This window comes from Halichoeres trimaculatus, unplaced genomic scaffold, assembly GCF_033239565.1.
Source record: "Halichoeres trimaculatus isolate MK-OKI-2021-1 unplaced genomic scaffold, fHalTri1.1 fHalTri1_scaffold_12, whole genome shotgun sequence".
NCBI classification, from domain to species: domain Eukaryota; kingdom Metazoa; phylum Chordata; class Actinopteri; order Labriformes; family Labridae; genus Halichoeres; species Halichoeres trimaculatus.
The window spans coordinates 31,679,276-31,695,844 of NW_027437190.1; the positions used below are offsets into that span (position 1 = coordinate 31,679,276).

The 16,569-nt window shown below is 40.5% G+C and overlaps 1 protein-coding gene across 1 annotated transcript in view; it reads right to left on the reverse strand.

Annotated features, from left to right (window-relative positions):
- vwde (von Willebrand factor D and EGF domains) overlaps window positions 1-8,146 on the reverse strand; it is a 31,046-nt gene extending 22,900 nt beyond the window's left edge. The window contains exons 1-3 of the mRNA XM_074683623.1: window positions 8,052-8,146; window positions 4,416-4,606; window positions 995-1,226 (exon numbers count right to left, since the gene is read on the reverse strand). Coding sequence (XP_074539724.1) covers window positions 995-1,226; window positions 4,416-4,606; window positions 8,052-8,127 — 499 coding nt within the window. The 5' untranslated portion in view covers window positions 8,128-8,146. The remainder of the gene's footprint in view (window positions 1-994; window positions 1,227-4,415; window positions 4,607-8,051) is intronic.
- Window positions 8,147-16,569: the final 8,423 nt, after the last annotated feature.

Here is a 16,569-nt window from a genome sequence, read left to right on the forward strand (position 1 = left end):
TGAAATGAAGAGTGAGGTTACGTTAGCTCTGATTGGTAGATGACCAGCAGAAATGGCTACTAAACTACATACAAACTGACAGTGTTTTCTTGTTGTCACGTTAGCCTACAGATACGTGGAGCACCAGGCTAACATATCGCCGGCTGCTACAGTGATAACTTGATGTAATGTTTCAAACCGTAGCACTATGTAACCATACTGATAAGCTCCTTACTTAGAAAATTTGTTTTGATCAAATCTCAATTTAATTCCAAAACAAACACAGTGTCCAGAGACTCCAGGCCACAAGGTGGCGAGGGAGTGCAATCAAAACAGATCCTCCTCATAGCATCTTTAAGTTGGATTAGAGTTTTTGGTTGTAATGGCTCATATCCTGTAGAGACATTTTGTTTAAAGTCTCTTTGTCTTTGTTTTTTCAGTTGTAGTGTTTTTCAGGTCAGTTTCATGTTCTGTTTCTGTCATTGTTTGTGTTCCTTTGACTTTTAGTTCAATACTGTGCTGAGATTTTGAAACTCAACAGTTCAGAGGGACTGTTTAACCATGTTCCTGATTCAGAGAAAGAGGTTTATTGAGTTGTGACATAACTTTAACAACCATTTCTGCTTTGTTCTGTTTTATTATTTAACTCCCAGGAGGGAAACAATCCTGTAAGCTCTACAAGACTTGTAAAAAACAGATGACAACTTTGCTACAGATCTTTTACAGCTGAAGTATACGACCACGCAATGACAATGATACTATACTCAAAAGAATCCTAATGTAGAGAAATAATGGACTTGGCAGACTTCTTGTTAATCTGTGCTCTCAGAGGAGCAGAAGATCTTAGAACTGCGAGAACCGTGAGAACGTCTGACCTTTAATGAAACATTAAAAAATTAAATAGCTTTGGATGTGACAGCTGGTCTAAGCTACAAAGTTAAACGTAGCTGTTTTTTTTAATTTCTAAACAGGATTTCACAAGAAAAATGTGTATTTGACGTCTGATCTGACGTACCCTGTGCGCAGTATCCCATGCATCCCTGGGTTGGTTGGAGCAGGTAAACGTAGAAGTCTCCACAGTTGCGTACGGTGACAGGGATGCGGAACATGCAGCAGTCTTTGCTGTTGCTTGGGAAGAGCTGCCAGGCAGCACAGGCCGTCAGCTGTCTGACCTCCAGAGGCCCCGGCAGGGACTCGCCCTCAGCCAGAGACAGCCACACAGGAGCCTGGGTCCCACAGTGGTTCACCTGCATGTTCAAGAAGAGAGTTGGTAAAAGGTCAAATATTTTGATTATGCATCACACAGTCATTTTTTCTTGTTTTCTTTCTGTCTTTAAGGATACCTCGGTGTATGTGAAGCAAATCTGGACATCATTTTTTAAAGCTAGGGCAGACAAAACCTGACAAATCTAGCCACTTATCTGCCATAGTGTAACACATGTTCACAGCCATCCTCTCCTCCTATCTCTGCCTCCTCCCACGGAGAGCAGCGACATCCTGGGAAGCCCGAGCGAGGCTGACACTTCAGATGGATCCTGCAGGCTCGTCACAGCGGGCCGCCGCAGGAAATGAGACACATTCCAGCTCTCCTTGCTCTCTCCTTCATCATAAGCTCAAGACACACACCAATAACCGTGTGTGTCCAGACTCAATCGAGCTCACACACATGCAGATCTTGTCATTCAAGTGAGGACCTGAGGAGACCACCTCGGAGTGGCTCCATTTGGAAGATGAATGAGTTTAAATTTAAAACTTTAACACAGCCGTGAGTGATTGATGCGATAAAATGAAAACTCAGTCAGGGTCATGAGAGTTTTATGACCCTAAACTGGGGTCACAGCCTCATTTCTTTTACAGGGATACCTAAAATCACACTTAAATTACTTGATTTATGGTATTGGGATGTCAGATGATCAGTGGTCATTTTTCTGCAGAGTTACGTGCTACGTTAACATCAGCAAACTCTGCTTCTGACCAAGGAATATGTTGTCCATTAGGGGGCGATATGAGGTAAATATGTCAGGATGTTTTTATGGCAGGATCAGGATCTGGATTTCATCAGGATTGTTTTTCATATTCTGAATATTTTAACCTGAAAACAACATTTTTAGCCTTGAATATTTCTCATCCAGGCCCGGATTTGTTTCCCTGTAATAGGTTTTTGAACTCACACATTTTCACATCATGATAAAAAACATCCTTTAAAACACACAAGATGTCAGAGTTGTTGAGTCTTTGCAGAATGTACAGAGCTTATCAAGGGATTTTGTCTCATTTTCAGTAGAAAATGTCTTTCATGAGCTAAATTCACCAGACGAGTTCAGAAAAATATCTTTTTTAGAGTTATTTTAAGACAAAAATGAGGTCTGAGTTGCTTGTAAGAAGTTAAAAAAAAATCTGCCAATGGAACAAGAGAAAAGCTTCTTGTATCAAGAAATTACTCAAGTTTCAAGCAAATTTTCTGGCAATTTTTTCTTGACTTGTTACAAGCAATCCAGACATTTTTCTGGACTGATAAGTTGAATGTGGCTCGTATTAAAGGGCAACTCCGGTTTTTTGACACCTGGACCTTATTTATAGGTGTGTGAATGCTCATATACTCACTCAGACAAACATCGTGCAGCTCGGAGTCCTTCAGAAGTTATTTAGATCCAACCGATTTTAGCCACACTTAGCGGGGGCCACGGCAAGGGAGCTTCAGTGTGGGACATAATCTCTGCAAAATCGCTCATTTCAGCTATATTTTTTCATCCATCGCCAGTGTTATCATAAAGTCAGCTCGTCTACCGTCTTCAGACTACGACTTCGAGTTTGACGGTTGTCCTTACCAGTTTGCCAGTACCAGTTCGCATTGAGTCGTGGACGTGCTCCTGTTTGTTGTTCTCGAGCCAGCTCTTCGTCTCTCTCACTCTGCATCCTTCTTTCATGGAGCTCCTCGTCCGTGTACTCAGGCTCAAACCAGTAAGGACAACCGTCAAACTCAAAGTCGTAGTCTGAAGACGGTAGATGAGCTGACTTTATGATAACACTGGCAATGGATGAAAAAATATAGCCAAAGCGAGCGATTTTGCAGAGATTATGTCCCACACTGAAGCTCCCTTGCCGTGGCCCCCGCTAGGTGCGGCTAAAATCGGTTGGATCTAAATAACTTCTGAAGGACTCCGAGCTGCACGATGATTGTCTGATTGAGTATATGAGCATGCACACACCTATAAATAAGGTCCAGGTGTCAAAAAACGGAGTTGCCCTTTAAGTGTAGTAAGACATTTTTACTCAAAATAAGACAAAAACACTTGATAAGGTTTCAGTTTTTTTGCAGTGTATATAAGCAGTCTATGCATAGTCCAAATGCAGTTTTGTGAGATGTAACTGGATGTGACCTTGTACGGAAGCGTATTAGGGCCACCCGTGAGAAAAAAAAAGAAAAAAGTCAAAACGTCGAGAAAAAAGTTGACATGTCCAGAATAAAGTCGGAATATAATGTCGAGAATAAAGTTGAAATAGGATGTTGAGAAAAAAGTCTACATACAATGTCGAGAAAAAAAAAATCAACATACAACATTTAGAAAAAAGTCAATGTCTCCTTTGTTCCGTCCCAGTTCTAGATAAATCCAGTGAGGAGAACGACAGAGATGCATGCTGTAACATGGAGTGTAAAGTAAAGAGTAAGTTCCTGAAGTTTTGCAACTGCGTGACGACTTTATCATTCATTATCATACCATTAATCTTGTTGTTCAACCTAACATAATTCAAGTAGTCAACACTAAAGCATCTGAAGCTACATCGACATCCTATTTCAACTTTATTCTCGACATTCAATTCCAACTTTATTCGCGCCATTTCGACTTTATTCTCGACATTTCGGCTTTATTCTCGACATTTCGGCTTTATTCTCAACATCCTATTTCAACTTTATTGTCGCTAGTATATTCCGACTTTATTCTCAATATTTCGACTTCAATCTCGACATCCTATTTCAACTTTATTGTCGCTATTATATTCCGACTTTATTCTCGGCATGTCGACTTTTTTCTCAACATTTCATCTTTTTTCTCAACATTTCGACTTTATTCTCGACATTCAACTCCAACTTTATTCTCGCCATTATATGCCAACTTTATTCTCGACATTTCGACTTTATTCTCGACATTTCAACTTCATTCTCGACATCCTATTTCAACTTTATTGTCGCTAGTATATTCCAACTTTATTCTTGACATTTCGACTTTTTTCTCAAAATGCATGATGAAAAAAAAATTCTGCCCCCTCTAATACTATTTATCTCACGGGTGGCCCTAATACTCTTCTGTAGACCTTGACAGAAAACATAAATGTAAACTCAATTCAGAACTTTGGACATGTGTTAAGATCAGACTCTTTTGATCCATCGTTCTTCATCTATGGAAGTTGTTTTAAGAATAAAAGTGATTATTTACCTCCACACACTGGGTGGGCATGCTTGCCGGCTTGTCAAAAATCTGAAACTGGTACCATCCCGGGGAGAGGGAGTGGTCGCAGATGAAGTCCTGCAGGGCCGACTGCTGCAGCCAGCTGGAGCTGAAGGTGGTGCTGCGGTAGGGGTTCTGGAGGATGGAGTGGCCTCCTGCTGCACACTCTGGAGGGAGCGCTGCAAGTGAGGCCAAGGGAACAAGAGATTAACACATCCTGACAGTAATTTAAGTTTTTATATAAGAAGAAGAGTTTTGACTTTGAAATACACTCCAGTGTTTGTTTGTTGCCTGATGAATTACTACATACAGCAGAGATGTGACAATGATGCAGTTCTGCCACTTTAAGTTTTACTTTACCAGAATCAGATGAAGCAAGCAGAGGATAGGTGCCAAATCTGGTCAGTTTAGTTCACTTAGCCCGCCACAAAGCAAAACTGGTCACCTAGACTGAGATTCCACGATTAAGACAGGGGAAGTGTGTTCAATAAGATTTGAGACCCTTTGCTCAACTTTCTTTGTGGCAAAGAATAATGTTATGTGTTTTAGTCGTGCTATCCTGCTGTGAGTATGTGTCCTTGTTTTTCTCTTTTTTTATCATTGTTTTTTTCCCAATAAGAATTGCTTAAGGTAATTTTTTTATTTCAATGTGATTTAATGTGTTGTTATTGCAATAAATGTGCTTTCTTTTGCCGTGTTTCCACCAGGCAGTCGGGTTCGGTTCAGTACAGTTTGGAACAGTCAAGCCTGATCCCGTTTGCGTTTCCGCAGCAAAATGTGCCCTCTCGTGGTAGTAGGTGGCGTGTAAGTCAGAATCAAAAGCCCCAGCTGTAAAACAATAGTGTGACGCCGTAGCAGCGCAACAGTGTACCCTGCTAATAGATCCAACGAAAGAAGAAAAACGTGACACAGTAAACAAAGAGCAACAATGGAAGACATGCAACATTTCGTCCTCTCTGTGATTGGCATGTAGCTCTTGTCGTGTGATTGGCAATCAAGTTTTGTTTCAGAGAAGTCTGTGTATCGCCAGGAGAAATACAGCCGCTGTCGCACGGTAAGTGACGATTCTTTTGATCAATCAACAGTCTGCAGTGTTGTAGCTCCACCTTCCGAGAGTGGATCGGTTCAGTCTGGCACCCATACGGAAAGGTTCCCAAAAAGAGGGTCTTGGTTATTTGGGAATCTGTCCCGGGATAAGTCAGTGGAAACACCACAAAATGTGTGCCGTACCAAGATAAACTGAACCGGTCTGCTTGGTGTAAACCCAGCTTTTGATACTTTGTTTTTTCTTTCCTTTCTGAGGGGGGGGGAGTTAGTTTTGCTGGGGTTTTTTTGCTTGGTTTGTATTTTCTATCTATAAAAACAATAAATATATGTTCAAAAACAAAAGAATTGGTTACCTTTCGACTCTTTCAGGGTAAGATTTATCAAGCAGTATCTGTCAAGAAAGACCCTGATCTCTAAGAGTAGGGAAAAAAATTGATTCGCATACATATCGGTTTTTTGTTTTTTTTTTCGTTTGTTTGTTTTACAATATTAAAATCTGAATTCTTTATTATTTATTTATTTATTTATTCATTTATTTATTTTCAAATTTAAATTCTTCATTTCAGTCTAAGTTTATAAACTGGAGTGGAAAATAGTTACCACTTTTCTCCAGCAGAGGGCAAATTGTTTTTCTCTGACTCACGTGACGTACATTTTTTGGGAAAATATGGCTCCTGATATAGTCTGTAGACATCATCATTTAACTTTTTCACATGGTCTGGTGTTTAAAATGAAATTTTAAATTTGTAAATATTGAAGAAGAACAACTTAAATTGCATTGGCACCCCAAAAATCATAATCGAATCAAATTGCAACAGTAGCATATTGTCCCAGCCCTACTTATCTCTGCCAAAATTGACACGTTAGAAACCTGTCCCAGTAAGAGAATTGATGAAAACTTGTATGGTTTTCATTTTTCACTTTTCAAGCTTTCAAATGTCTCGAAAGGATGTTGAGAAGTCAGTAATATGTAGACCTAAGATCTAATGATGAGTACTTTTTAACACCTGAAGACTCCCCTCATGTTTCAGTAACAACAAGAGTCTCATCCTTTCTGAACAGAGCAATAAAAGAAAAGAAATCTGTGTTTGTTAGATTACTTCTTTGATGTATCAATGATTCTCTTGGTAATAAATCGTTAACCATTGGAAAGTCTGTTTGTTTGGAACAACATTTGTGAAGAACACGCAGCAGAGAAGAGCTGAGTATGTGGTTTGTGCCCACAAAAATTTTGCCAAATCTTCTCCTGCCAATGCCAAACAGCAACAACCAGCCAATGAGACAAAAGGAAGAATGTACTTGGTATGTAAAGTGCATCTGGAAGTATTTATGTGTTTGATAAGCATACACGTCAGTTTTAAGGCATTTAAAGAAACATATGGGAACTACTGCTTGAACGTTCGAGTGAATCCTTTGTGTTTACCTTAAATCTTAGAGACTTAAATCTATGTGACGCAGATGACATTCACACTGTTACTGATTGGAGAGACAGAGAGAGAAGGAGAGGGGTCAGGAGGTTAAAGGTTAAAGGAGGACTCTTAAACACACAGTGTGAGTGCTTTGGGATCATTAGAGCCGCCAATAAAACACAACAAGGTCATTGTACAACTGAGTGCAACAAGTCTGCAACTACCCAATGCTACTCCACAGTGTTTGTGAGCCATTCCTGTGACTAAAACTAAGAAGAGAAGGTAGTTATTGCTGCACAGAGCTGCCAAGGAGGAGTTTTAGTTTTGCTCATCAAGTGATTTCATTTCCAGCTCCAACTTGCTGCTTACAACTAGCAATCAGGGCGGAAAATCTGAGTATAAATGATTGTATCTGGTCTCGAGTGTTTGTAGCACACCTTAAGACTATTAGGCAAGTAAGTTATCCCCTTCAGGAAGTGAGGACAGATGGCTGGCGTTGAAAGACGAAGGAGGGGCTACAAGTGAAAGCAAAGGAGCCCATGACCACAAAGATGAGACCCGGTAGAAAGAGAAGGACCTCAGCTGAAACCAAGAGGCTCCAGTGCACCATCAGTGTTTTCTGGCCCTGACCTCAAAGGTCAAGGGAAAGGTGATAGCCCGACTTAATGTGCCACAGTGGTGACAGGCAGACGAGCTGCTGAGGGGGACGACAGGCGCTGTCAGAGCTGCATATAGACATCCATCTTTATTCCCAGCACCTGGTCTCTTTAATCTTCATGAGCTGGACAGGAGCTCAGAGAGTCCACATCCCCTGTGCTGGTCAGAGTTGGTGCTTCCTCTGTTCTCCATGACAGCACAATACATCTTAACTTTGACCATGAGACTTGGAGGTATGTAGCCTTGGATGACAGGTACATGATGGATGAGGACATATAAGCTTCTTGATAGCAGATGAAAACTACCAGAAGTCTAAGGAGTTGGATAAGACAGTAATCCTGGTGTTTTTGAGTCGTTTTATTCTAAGCCCAGTTTTGATTTTACTTGCGGTAGAAAGGGAAACTAACACGAACACCTAAGACTAGTAAGACGAGATGCGTAAAAGCCGTGCGTAAACACTCGTACTGCGCCAAAACTGCTTAGATCTGAATATTCAAAGCACAGATCTTACCTGTTTGAGCCTGCACTGCATCAGGAAGTAAAAACACGACGCACTGAAGAAGTTTCCAAACTGTTCCAAGTGTCATCGTCCTACAGCGGCCAGCGCGCGACATCGAATCCAAACAGCGCGAGCCCTGGCACCGTCTTACCCCGAGTCCTCTCAGCACGAGCGCAGCCGTCGATGCCGTAATCCGAACCGTAAAACGTAGAGCAGGATTTAACACTTCCAGGAACCACTTCAGGATTGTTTAAAGGAGGTTAGGGCGGAGGACAGTGAGTGGAGGCTGCTCGGAGACGCTGAGGAGCAGAGGCTGGTCACAGACTGCTGCAGGCTGTAGCATCACAGAGCGTTAGGAGGGGCATCGACGGTACACCTTCTGATGACCCAGACCTCCAGCACCTCTGAGACCGCAGCAGCAGACTTGGCTAACAGCAGGCAACTAACAGCAGCTTCAGTTTTGATTATGAAACTACGTATCCACATCAGGTTTTTTTTTGTCTTTTCAGAGGTAAAACTTTGCGCGTTTATTTAAGCAGCCAAGCAAAATTTTCCATATGATTTACTTGCTAACAAATTTCCTATTTTTAAAGTAAAGTTCGCAATAAATCTGTAATTTAAAAAACAAGTTTTAAGCCCCCCCCCCAAAAAAAATGAAAATAAAAATAAAATAAAATTAATAATAATAATAATAATAATAATAATAATAATAATAATAATAATAATAATAATAAATAACAACAATAATAATAATAATAATAATAATAATAATAATAAACATTTTGTCAATTTGTTGCAATGCTGGCTTATACAACAGGAAAGGAAACAATAATCAAAATGATCCAAGTCTAATAGTTTGGTTCCAGTTTCACTAAGGTTAAACATAAGCCCGGTTCAAGGGGGGGGAATAAAGAATGATGAAAAAAAAAAGGTATTTAAAGGTTTAAAAATCATTTGAACCAAAGACAATAATCCAAATACTGAAACTGATAAAAAATTGTGCAATGAAAATCAAATTTGATGTCTTCAGAGGGTTTAAAAAGTTTGGATAAAGGCATCAAAACAATGAAAAGGTTTGTAAAACTATATATAAAAGCATCTTGAAGACATCTTTCAATCTATTGGGTTTATAGTCAACAGGTTAGTAGCAAAACTAGACATGAAAAAGACACTTCAGAGAAGCTGTCTTAGAAGAAAAGTTGGGAAAGGGTTCATTCAACATGAGAGAATGTGTGAGTAAATAGAGAATTTGTGGACTATCTGGAAAAATCTCTGTGAAAAAAAGGACAAAGCTGAAAACCAATAGTGTATGGATGTGATCTTCTGGCCTTAGGTAGCACTGCATTAAAAACAGACATGACTCTAAAGTGGAAATCACCTCACCACCAGGTAAAATTCACGTCAAAGCTACAGTCTGTTGATCTGCATCCACAACTACAGGGTAAAACTGTATCATGCAACAAGGAAATCTTATAAGCACAATCAAATAATGCTAACAAGGTGTCTGAGCCTGGGGCAAAGTGGAAACCGTCCCTTTGGAATGATAAAAATCTGACAATTATTTAGGGCTGTATTCAGACCAGAAAAGTCCTTTGGTCCACTTGTTTGGTCCGGACCAGAAGCAGACTTTATTTTTTTCGTTTGGTGCGGTTCATATTCAGATTGTTCTTTTTGCAAGTGGACTATATTCTGTAAACACATCCACGTGTGTGACGATCAGTGCTCTCATTGGACAGCACTGACAAAGGGCGGCACACAGAATATAGAACTGGAAATGGAGGTAAACGTGTGTTTGTGCTCTTATTAGAACTACAAAATCATTTTCAGTTTCAAGAGCAGCTCCTTCAAAGCAGGCTTAACAACGCACCGTTTCAAATTTTGGAACAGCAAAGACGAATGATCGCAGCAAGGAGACGCTATGCTCTGCATGCCCTGACCCACAACATGCTAGCAACAACGTGGCTAATCAGAAGACAGAGGATCAGGTATGAACCAAAGACGGTTAGGTCACGGTGGCTTTATAGGCCCAAAAGGCGCATGTATCCTGTAGTTAGTTCGGATGGACCTTGGTTTGTATTCAGACCTGCACCGGAGAACCACGAACCGCACCAGAGTTCGTTTGGAAGCGGACTGAGACCACCTCAAAAAGTGGGTCTTGGTCCGGTTGTTTGGTCCGCACCATGGTTCGTTTGTGTCTATTCACACCTGCATGAAAAGTCTGCACCTGCGTGGGAAACGAACCCTAGTCCATTTAAAGTGGACCAAACAGTCCAGGTCTAAATACACCTCAGGAAATCGAGAAGAGAGATCCACCTGATGTTTTATATTACTAGCATCAAATCTGAAATAAAAGTTTTCTTTCTAAAACACTCACATATTACAGTTTCGGTATTTGATAAGTTGTCTTTTCACCATTTTCAATTCAAAATACAGTTGAAATAATTTGTAAACTATCAAATTCAGTTTAAACCAACTTTTTCATCAAAATAGAAGAACTTGTGCACAATCAAAAATTGTTCAAGGAGTCCAGTGAGGACTAACACAAAGGTAATCCAGAATAATAAAATGGATTTTTATGGATTTCTAACGAAGTAGAGAGTCTGGGGAACCGTCTGAACCAAAGATTGTTATTCTGTTCTTCATAAAGAGTAAAAAACAGACTCATGGTGTAATCACGGAGGTCTTCTTCTGGCCAGCTGCTGATATTTAATTAGTCACCCCCTCCAAACCACTAAAACAGACGACCCACATGCTGCATTTTTCAGGGAAACTGTGTCAGCCAAAGAGTGGGATTCTGGATAAGCTAAATATCACATTCACAGCCTTTTCCCAACCGCTCCGTTTTACATTTTTTAACTGCAGACGTGCTACACGGATATCGAGTTTCACTGTCAGGAGCTGAGGAGCTGCAGCTGATTGTTCTGTCAAAGAGCTGAGGCTGATCTCTTTAAGAGGAGGAAATGAGAAACAGAGGGAGTGACAGCTTGATATTACCTGTACCAAAGCTTGGCTCGTTCATTTGAGGATGATTGATTAAGAGGAAAAGGGACAGAGTGTTACAGGTGTTTTTTCTGTCTGTTACACACAAATGAACAGAGGATTTTATGAGTTACTTGCCAGGGAACAACATGTTCATTCATTTTTTCGGTAAAAGTGATGAAGCCATGAAGTTCCAGGTTCACAGAGCTCAAAGAGACAGCTTCAAAATGTTTTTCCTGAAGCTGCATTTAGCTTGCAGCAACATAACATGCAGGAAAATTGTGAATAGTCACAGATTCAGAAGCTGCGGCTTGATTTTTTTACACTTTAGTCTGAAAAAAGAGTGAAGTGATGAGGCATTGATCAAAAATTTGCCAGAATTTTCCAATCAAAGAGCAGATTGAGCTGATTTTGGCTGCTGAAAAGAGGAAACGAACTGTAAAAGCGAAGTGGAGACTGCTGCAGTGTCATTACTCAGACTGAGAACTCTGCCAAACATAAAGTGGACAATTAAAGTAAACTATGGAGCTAAAATAAAGTCAGCAGGACAATATTCTGTGATTAATGGAGGATAAACCTTTAACCAGGTCAGATAGATACCAATGCAAAAGCCTCATTGCAGGTCATAGGAGGCTACCCCAGTGAAACATGGAGGTGCCTGACTGTCTTGTTTGGGAGGCTCCTCTGAGCAGAGGGATACAACGCCTCCCTCGTAAATCTCCTGGACCATCAACCTGCTAAGAGCCTGGAATAGCCATCAGGTGAAAACCTACTTTCTCCCTGTTCTCATGCCTTCTCTGACACAACCAACAGTTACATCCAAATCAGCCTCTTGGATCGAAAACACAAATCTCTGTCAAGTGAAAATATCGGTGCAAAACACGTGTTAGTTCGTAGCTTTCAAGTAGCATCCAGGGAGCAAATAGTGGTAAACAAATAGGGATAATTGCCTCATTTAATACTTAAATCTACACACATGAGCTCATTATGTGCAATTTTCTCTCGTTATAATTAGCTTTGAAGATGTGGGAAAAAAGCAGCACTCCTATTCCCCGGGAGATTTGATATCAGCTCAATGATGCAAAGGGAGCTAACTGGTATATGCAATGACCTTAACCTCTGGTCCAACAGGAAACTGTTTATACAACTTCAAAGACTTGAACAGTGCATAAAAGGAACACCAGAGAGTAGAGCAGCAAGAAGAACAAAAACACTGAAACAACCTGCGTCTTCAGTGCTGTTGTTTCTCTTTCTATTATCTGCAAGAAAAAACACAAAAACAGGATTCAGCAACTGCGCATGTCTTTTATTTAGAGCCTATCTAAGTCTGTTTACTTGTGATAAAAGAAAAAAAAGTTTGTTAGTACCAGGGGTGATGGTGCCTCTCTGTAATTTTTCTTGGGACCCTTTTGAAAGAGTTTAGGCTGCAATTTTTTAATGGTTGGTTAAGTCAGATTTTGGCCAATAGACGTCGTATGGAGGTAATAAAGAGACTTAATTTACAGTCGGGTTCAAAAAATGTCTTGGGTCTGAATCATAAATTTCACTAACTGCACACACATATTTTTTCCAACAGCGGTTTAGAAGATATTGCTATCACAAGCTCGCCCAATGAGAGGCACAGCTCTGCTTATGTGACTAACGGGCACCCTATGGGTGCTTGTGAGGAGACTCAAAGCCTGCCCCATTCCCAACATGGCCCAGATTTGCTTCCAAACTGGGTATAAGCTGAGGTCAATTTCAATACTTTTCCAAGACTTTTTAAAAAACCTTTCAAAAAGTCTTAAGACCTCATCGCAACTTTAAGCTGCTGTTAGTAACCCATCTTTAACAGTTGTGGTTTGCTTTGTAACAGAAATGAAGTAATCTGAGTAGGAACAAAGCTTGAATGAATGATTGACACTCCCATTCCCACGACAAGTAACAGCTGTTATTGAAGGCCAACTTGCTGAAAAAAAACGAGAACTTATTTCATCATAACCAAAATTTAGGACATGTGCCTGAGATTGTGTGATTTGCTTTCCATCAGCTTCTCTGTGTCCATTGGCAGGCCACTCTGAGGAAATCTAGATGGACTTGCATGGTTCCTTGTCTGAAATCCTGCATGTCCATCTTGCCAAGCTCCAATACTGTACAACTTCAGCGGCTGAAAGCTTAATGGCCCAATCAGGGGACAGCCGCAAGGAGGAAAATAAATATTCATGGGTATTTTTGGTGTCAACACACTCTGCACTTATTTGATCAGTGCACAAAATCTTTGCGCTGTCCCAAATCCAACAATATGGCTTTGGACTTCCTGGAAACTCTGATCACATTTCACAACCCTTCACAGATGTTCTTGTGCTTTTCATTGATTACATACACCACTGTTTGATCCATGCCCACCCATTCGTCTACATGGACAATATGGCAACCAATGAGGGTGAGTGTCCACCGTTTCATACTCAACTTTCTGACCGTTATGAGTGCACTGTGTTTTCCATACTGTCAGTGTGAACGCACTTACACTGCAAAAAACAGAAATCTCATTAAGTGTTTTTGTCTTATCTTAAGTAAAAGCTGTCTTATCACATTTCATATGAGCCATGTTTACCTGATCAGTCCAGGAAAATGTCTTGTTTCAAGTTATTGAGAGACAAATGAGGTCTGAACTGCTTGTAACTGATAAAGAAAAATCTGCCAGTGGAACAAGAAAAAAATTGCTTAAAACTAAAATAATGTCTTAATACAAGTAACTTTTCTCTTATCTTATTGGCAGATAATTTGTAACGTGTTACAAACAATTCAGACTTCATTTTTGTCTTAAAATAACTTAAAATAAGACATTTTTCTGGACTGGTCAGGTGAAAGTGGCTCATCTTAAGTCTCAAAAGACATTTTCTTTTGAGAATACGATAAAATCTCTTGATAAGATTTCATTTTTTTCCAGTGTGATCCTGCCATAAAACCATCCTGACATATTCCCCAATATCCCCCCCTAATGGTGAACATCTTCTTTGGTCAGAAGCAGAGTTTGCTAATGTTTACGCAGTATGTTACACTGTAGAAAACTGACCATCTGGTATCAAGAGACACCTAAGGGACAGGTTTGATATGCTAAGTCTGAAATGTTGGGAGAATTAATTCAAGTATAAAGATTTGAAAATATGATTCTTGTTTTCTAAATGTACCAAAAAAGAAAATTCTTGGAGGCCCAAATAGGTGTCTGAGTAAACTGACTTGACTTTCTTAACTTTCCTCATCTGGGGAAAATAAAACACTCTTTCTATTGGTTGCTGGTTTCTTTTGTCAGTGGTGTGCGCTGCAGAGGGAACAGCGTTGTGTTTGGTTACTGTAGAAGACAAATATGACCTCAGAGCAGCTGGGTCATGACACAAGCTATTCCTGCCTCCTCCCCCGACATCCAGCCTCCCATCACATACCCCGACCCAGACTGACCAGTCAACACTATCCACCAACAATGTAAACAATGTGTGAACAGTCTACGGTCAATAAACGGAGAAATCCTTCAAATCCTGTCAAAGTCAAACAGAACTGGGAGCTGGATCAACAGTCATTAAGTTAGAAGTGTGGAGAAACTAAAGGTGGAGGTACACACCAGCTTTTCTGTAAAAGTTCCTTGAGGATGACCACAAATATGTTCATACACACCCCGCTAAGCAGCTTTTTTTTACATGGTTTTTGAATTTTCCTGTGTCTTCAAATAAAGTCAAATGGTTGAAAAATGTTTGACAAACAAATGTCCAAGCAATGTTGATGATTTGTACAATTTAGCTTCATTCTGTGATAATTTAGACTATTCTTAAGCTGGGAAGGCACCGACTTCCTCCCTTTACATGAAGGAATAACCTACAGGAAAGAAAGTCTGAAAGAAAAAAAAGGTTTGAATCCCCATCAAATAATAAAACACAAGAAATAAATGTGAGAGTGTGTGATTTATCTATATGTCTGACACAAAATGCTTTATGGTTTCACTGATTTACGGTGTGTGCCCTCCTCTGTCCGACCTTAGACGAATGCAAAGAGCCAAAGGAAGTTAGAGCTTCTGCTGAAATTGTTAAAAACTTGCTCCTGTGTCTGTGTCTTTGCTGAAACAACAGGAAAACCAGATGGAGGTCCCGACACACAGTCAGGTTTTGGACTGGAATAGAAGAAAGTGGAGAAATGAGGCCGGTAGTTTCATCAGCTTGTCTTGGTCAGTCTGTTTCAGTTGGTTTCTGTTTCCTTCAGCAGTTACGCAGATGTGATTATGAGCTCTCTTCTCTCTCTCTTCGTGTTCCAGTTTGATTTATTTGAGAACCTCTGTTCGGACAACATTGCAATTAGGCTCCATCATGTCGTCAGAGTGACACACAGATGACTCCGAGGCCACTGAAAGGAAAGGGTCAACTCTGGCATCTCTGGCTGTGCGGTCTTACAAAAGGCTGCTGTAATTGTTTCAGCTGAGCTGCTGATTGCACAGCGGCTGTAAATGTAACAGGACACAATGGTTGGAGTTTGCAGACACAGAGTCGAGGGGCCGGCGGCCGGCAGAAGCCTCTGAAGGTGGCAGCTCCTGGTTTAACAGGGGCAGTGAGGTCAGCTCCTCCACAGGCGCTGTTTGGTCTCAGCTCGGGTTTCCTGTTGCCTTTGCCCCCTTGTGTCAGCTGTCAGAGTCGGTACGAACAAAGTGAGCGCTGCAACAACTGTCTGGGAAAACCCTGCTGCATACAGATCTCTGTTTATATAAAGGAGCTTAATGTGTGGCTCTCATAGCTTTGACCTCTGATGATCCTGTTTTTCTACTGTGAATACCTTTCATAACACACTGGATGGCCACATTTTTACAAGTTTGTAACTGCGACAACCTTTGATCGTTTAAAAAAAGCTATGAATTGAAAAAACAATGATCAACCTAACAGCATGTTGCTCATTCTGGGTGCATTTGAAGCTTTTGTAGCCTTGAAATCTGACATTTATCCTCACATCTTACAAACTAGGCCCTACTTAAACATGTTTTTGACATTTATGGGCATTTCTGCAAATTCAACCTTTGCGCACTAACTTTCAAGAAAGCAAAACGAGGGAAACATTAATATTAATAGTGCCACTGGAATGACGCAAAAACAGTCCCTTTTCTTCTCCCTTCCTTTTCTTGGAGGTTTGGTAAGTAGTAAAAATGCCTCAAGTAGCAACACACGGACATTGAACAGCCGTTTCTTCAGGGTGATTGCAGTGTGAGTCTGGTAAAAGCATCATGTCTGAATGCCAATTCCAAGCCTGCCTCCAGAGATCACAGTTAACATTGAAGGAGCTGCTGAAATATGCTGAGTTAGAGACAGTTTATCGTATAACGAAGCCCACTCACACTTTTTCACTCAACTATTTGCTGATTTTAGATTTAACTTCTGTTTCAATTTTAAGGGAGGCTTAAAAAAAGAAAACAGTAGAGGGGTGTGAAAGTGGCACTTTATCCCAGCTTCAAGGTTTTATGTTAAGGACTGTTGCCAGTTGAGTGCTATGCTGCCACCTGGTGGTAGTATCCTAGCATTACAAGAGGGGGAAAGTGTTA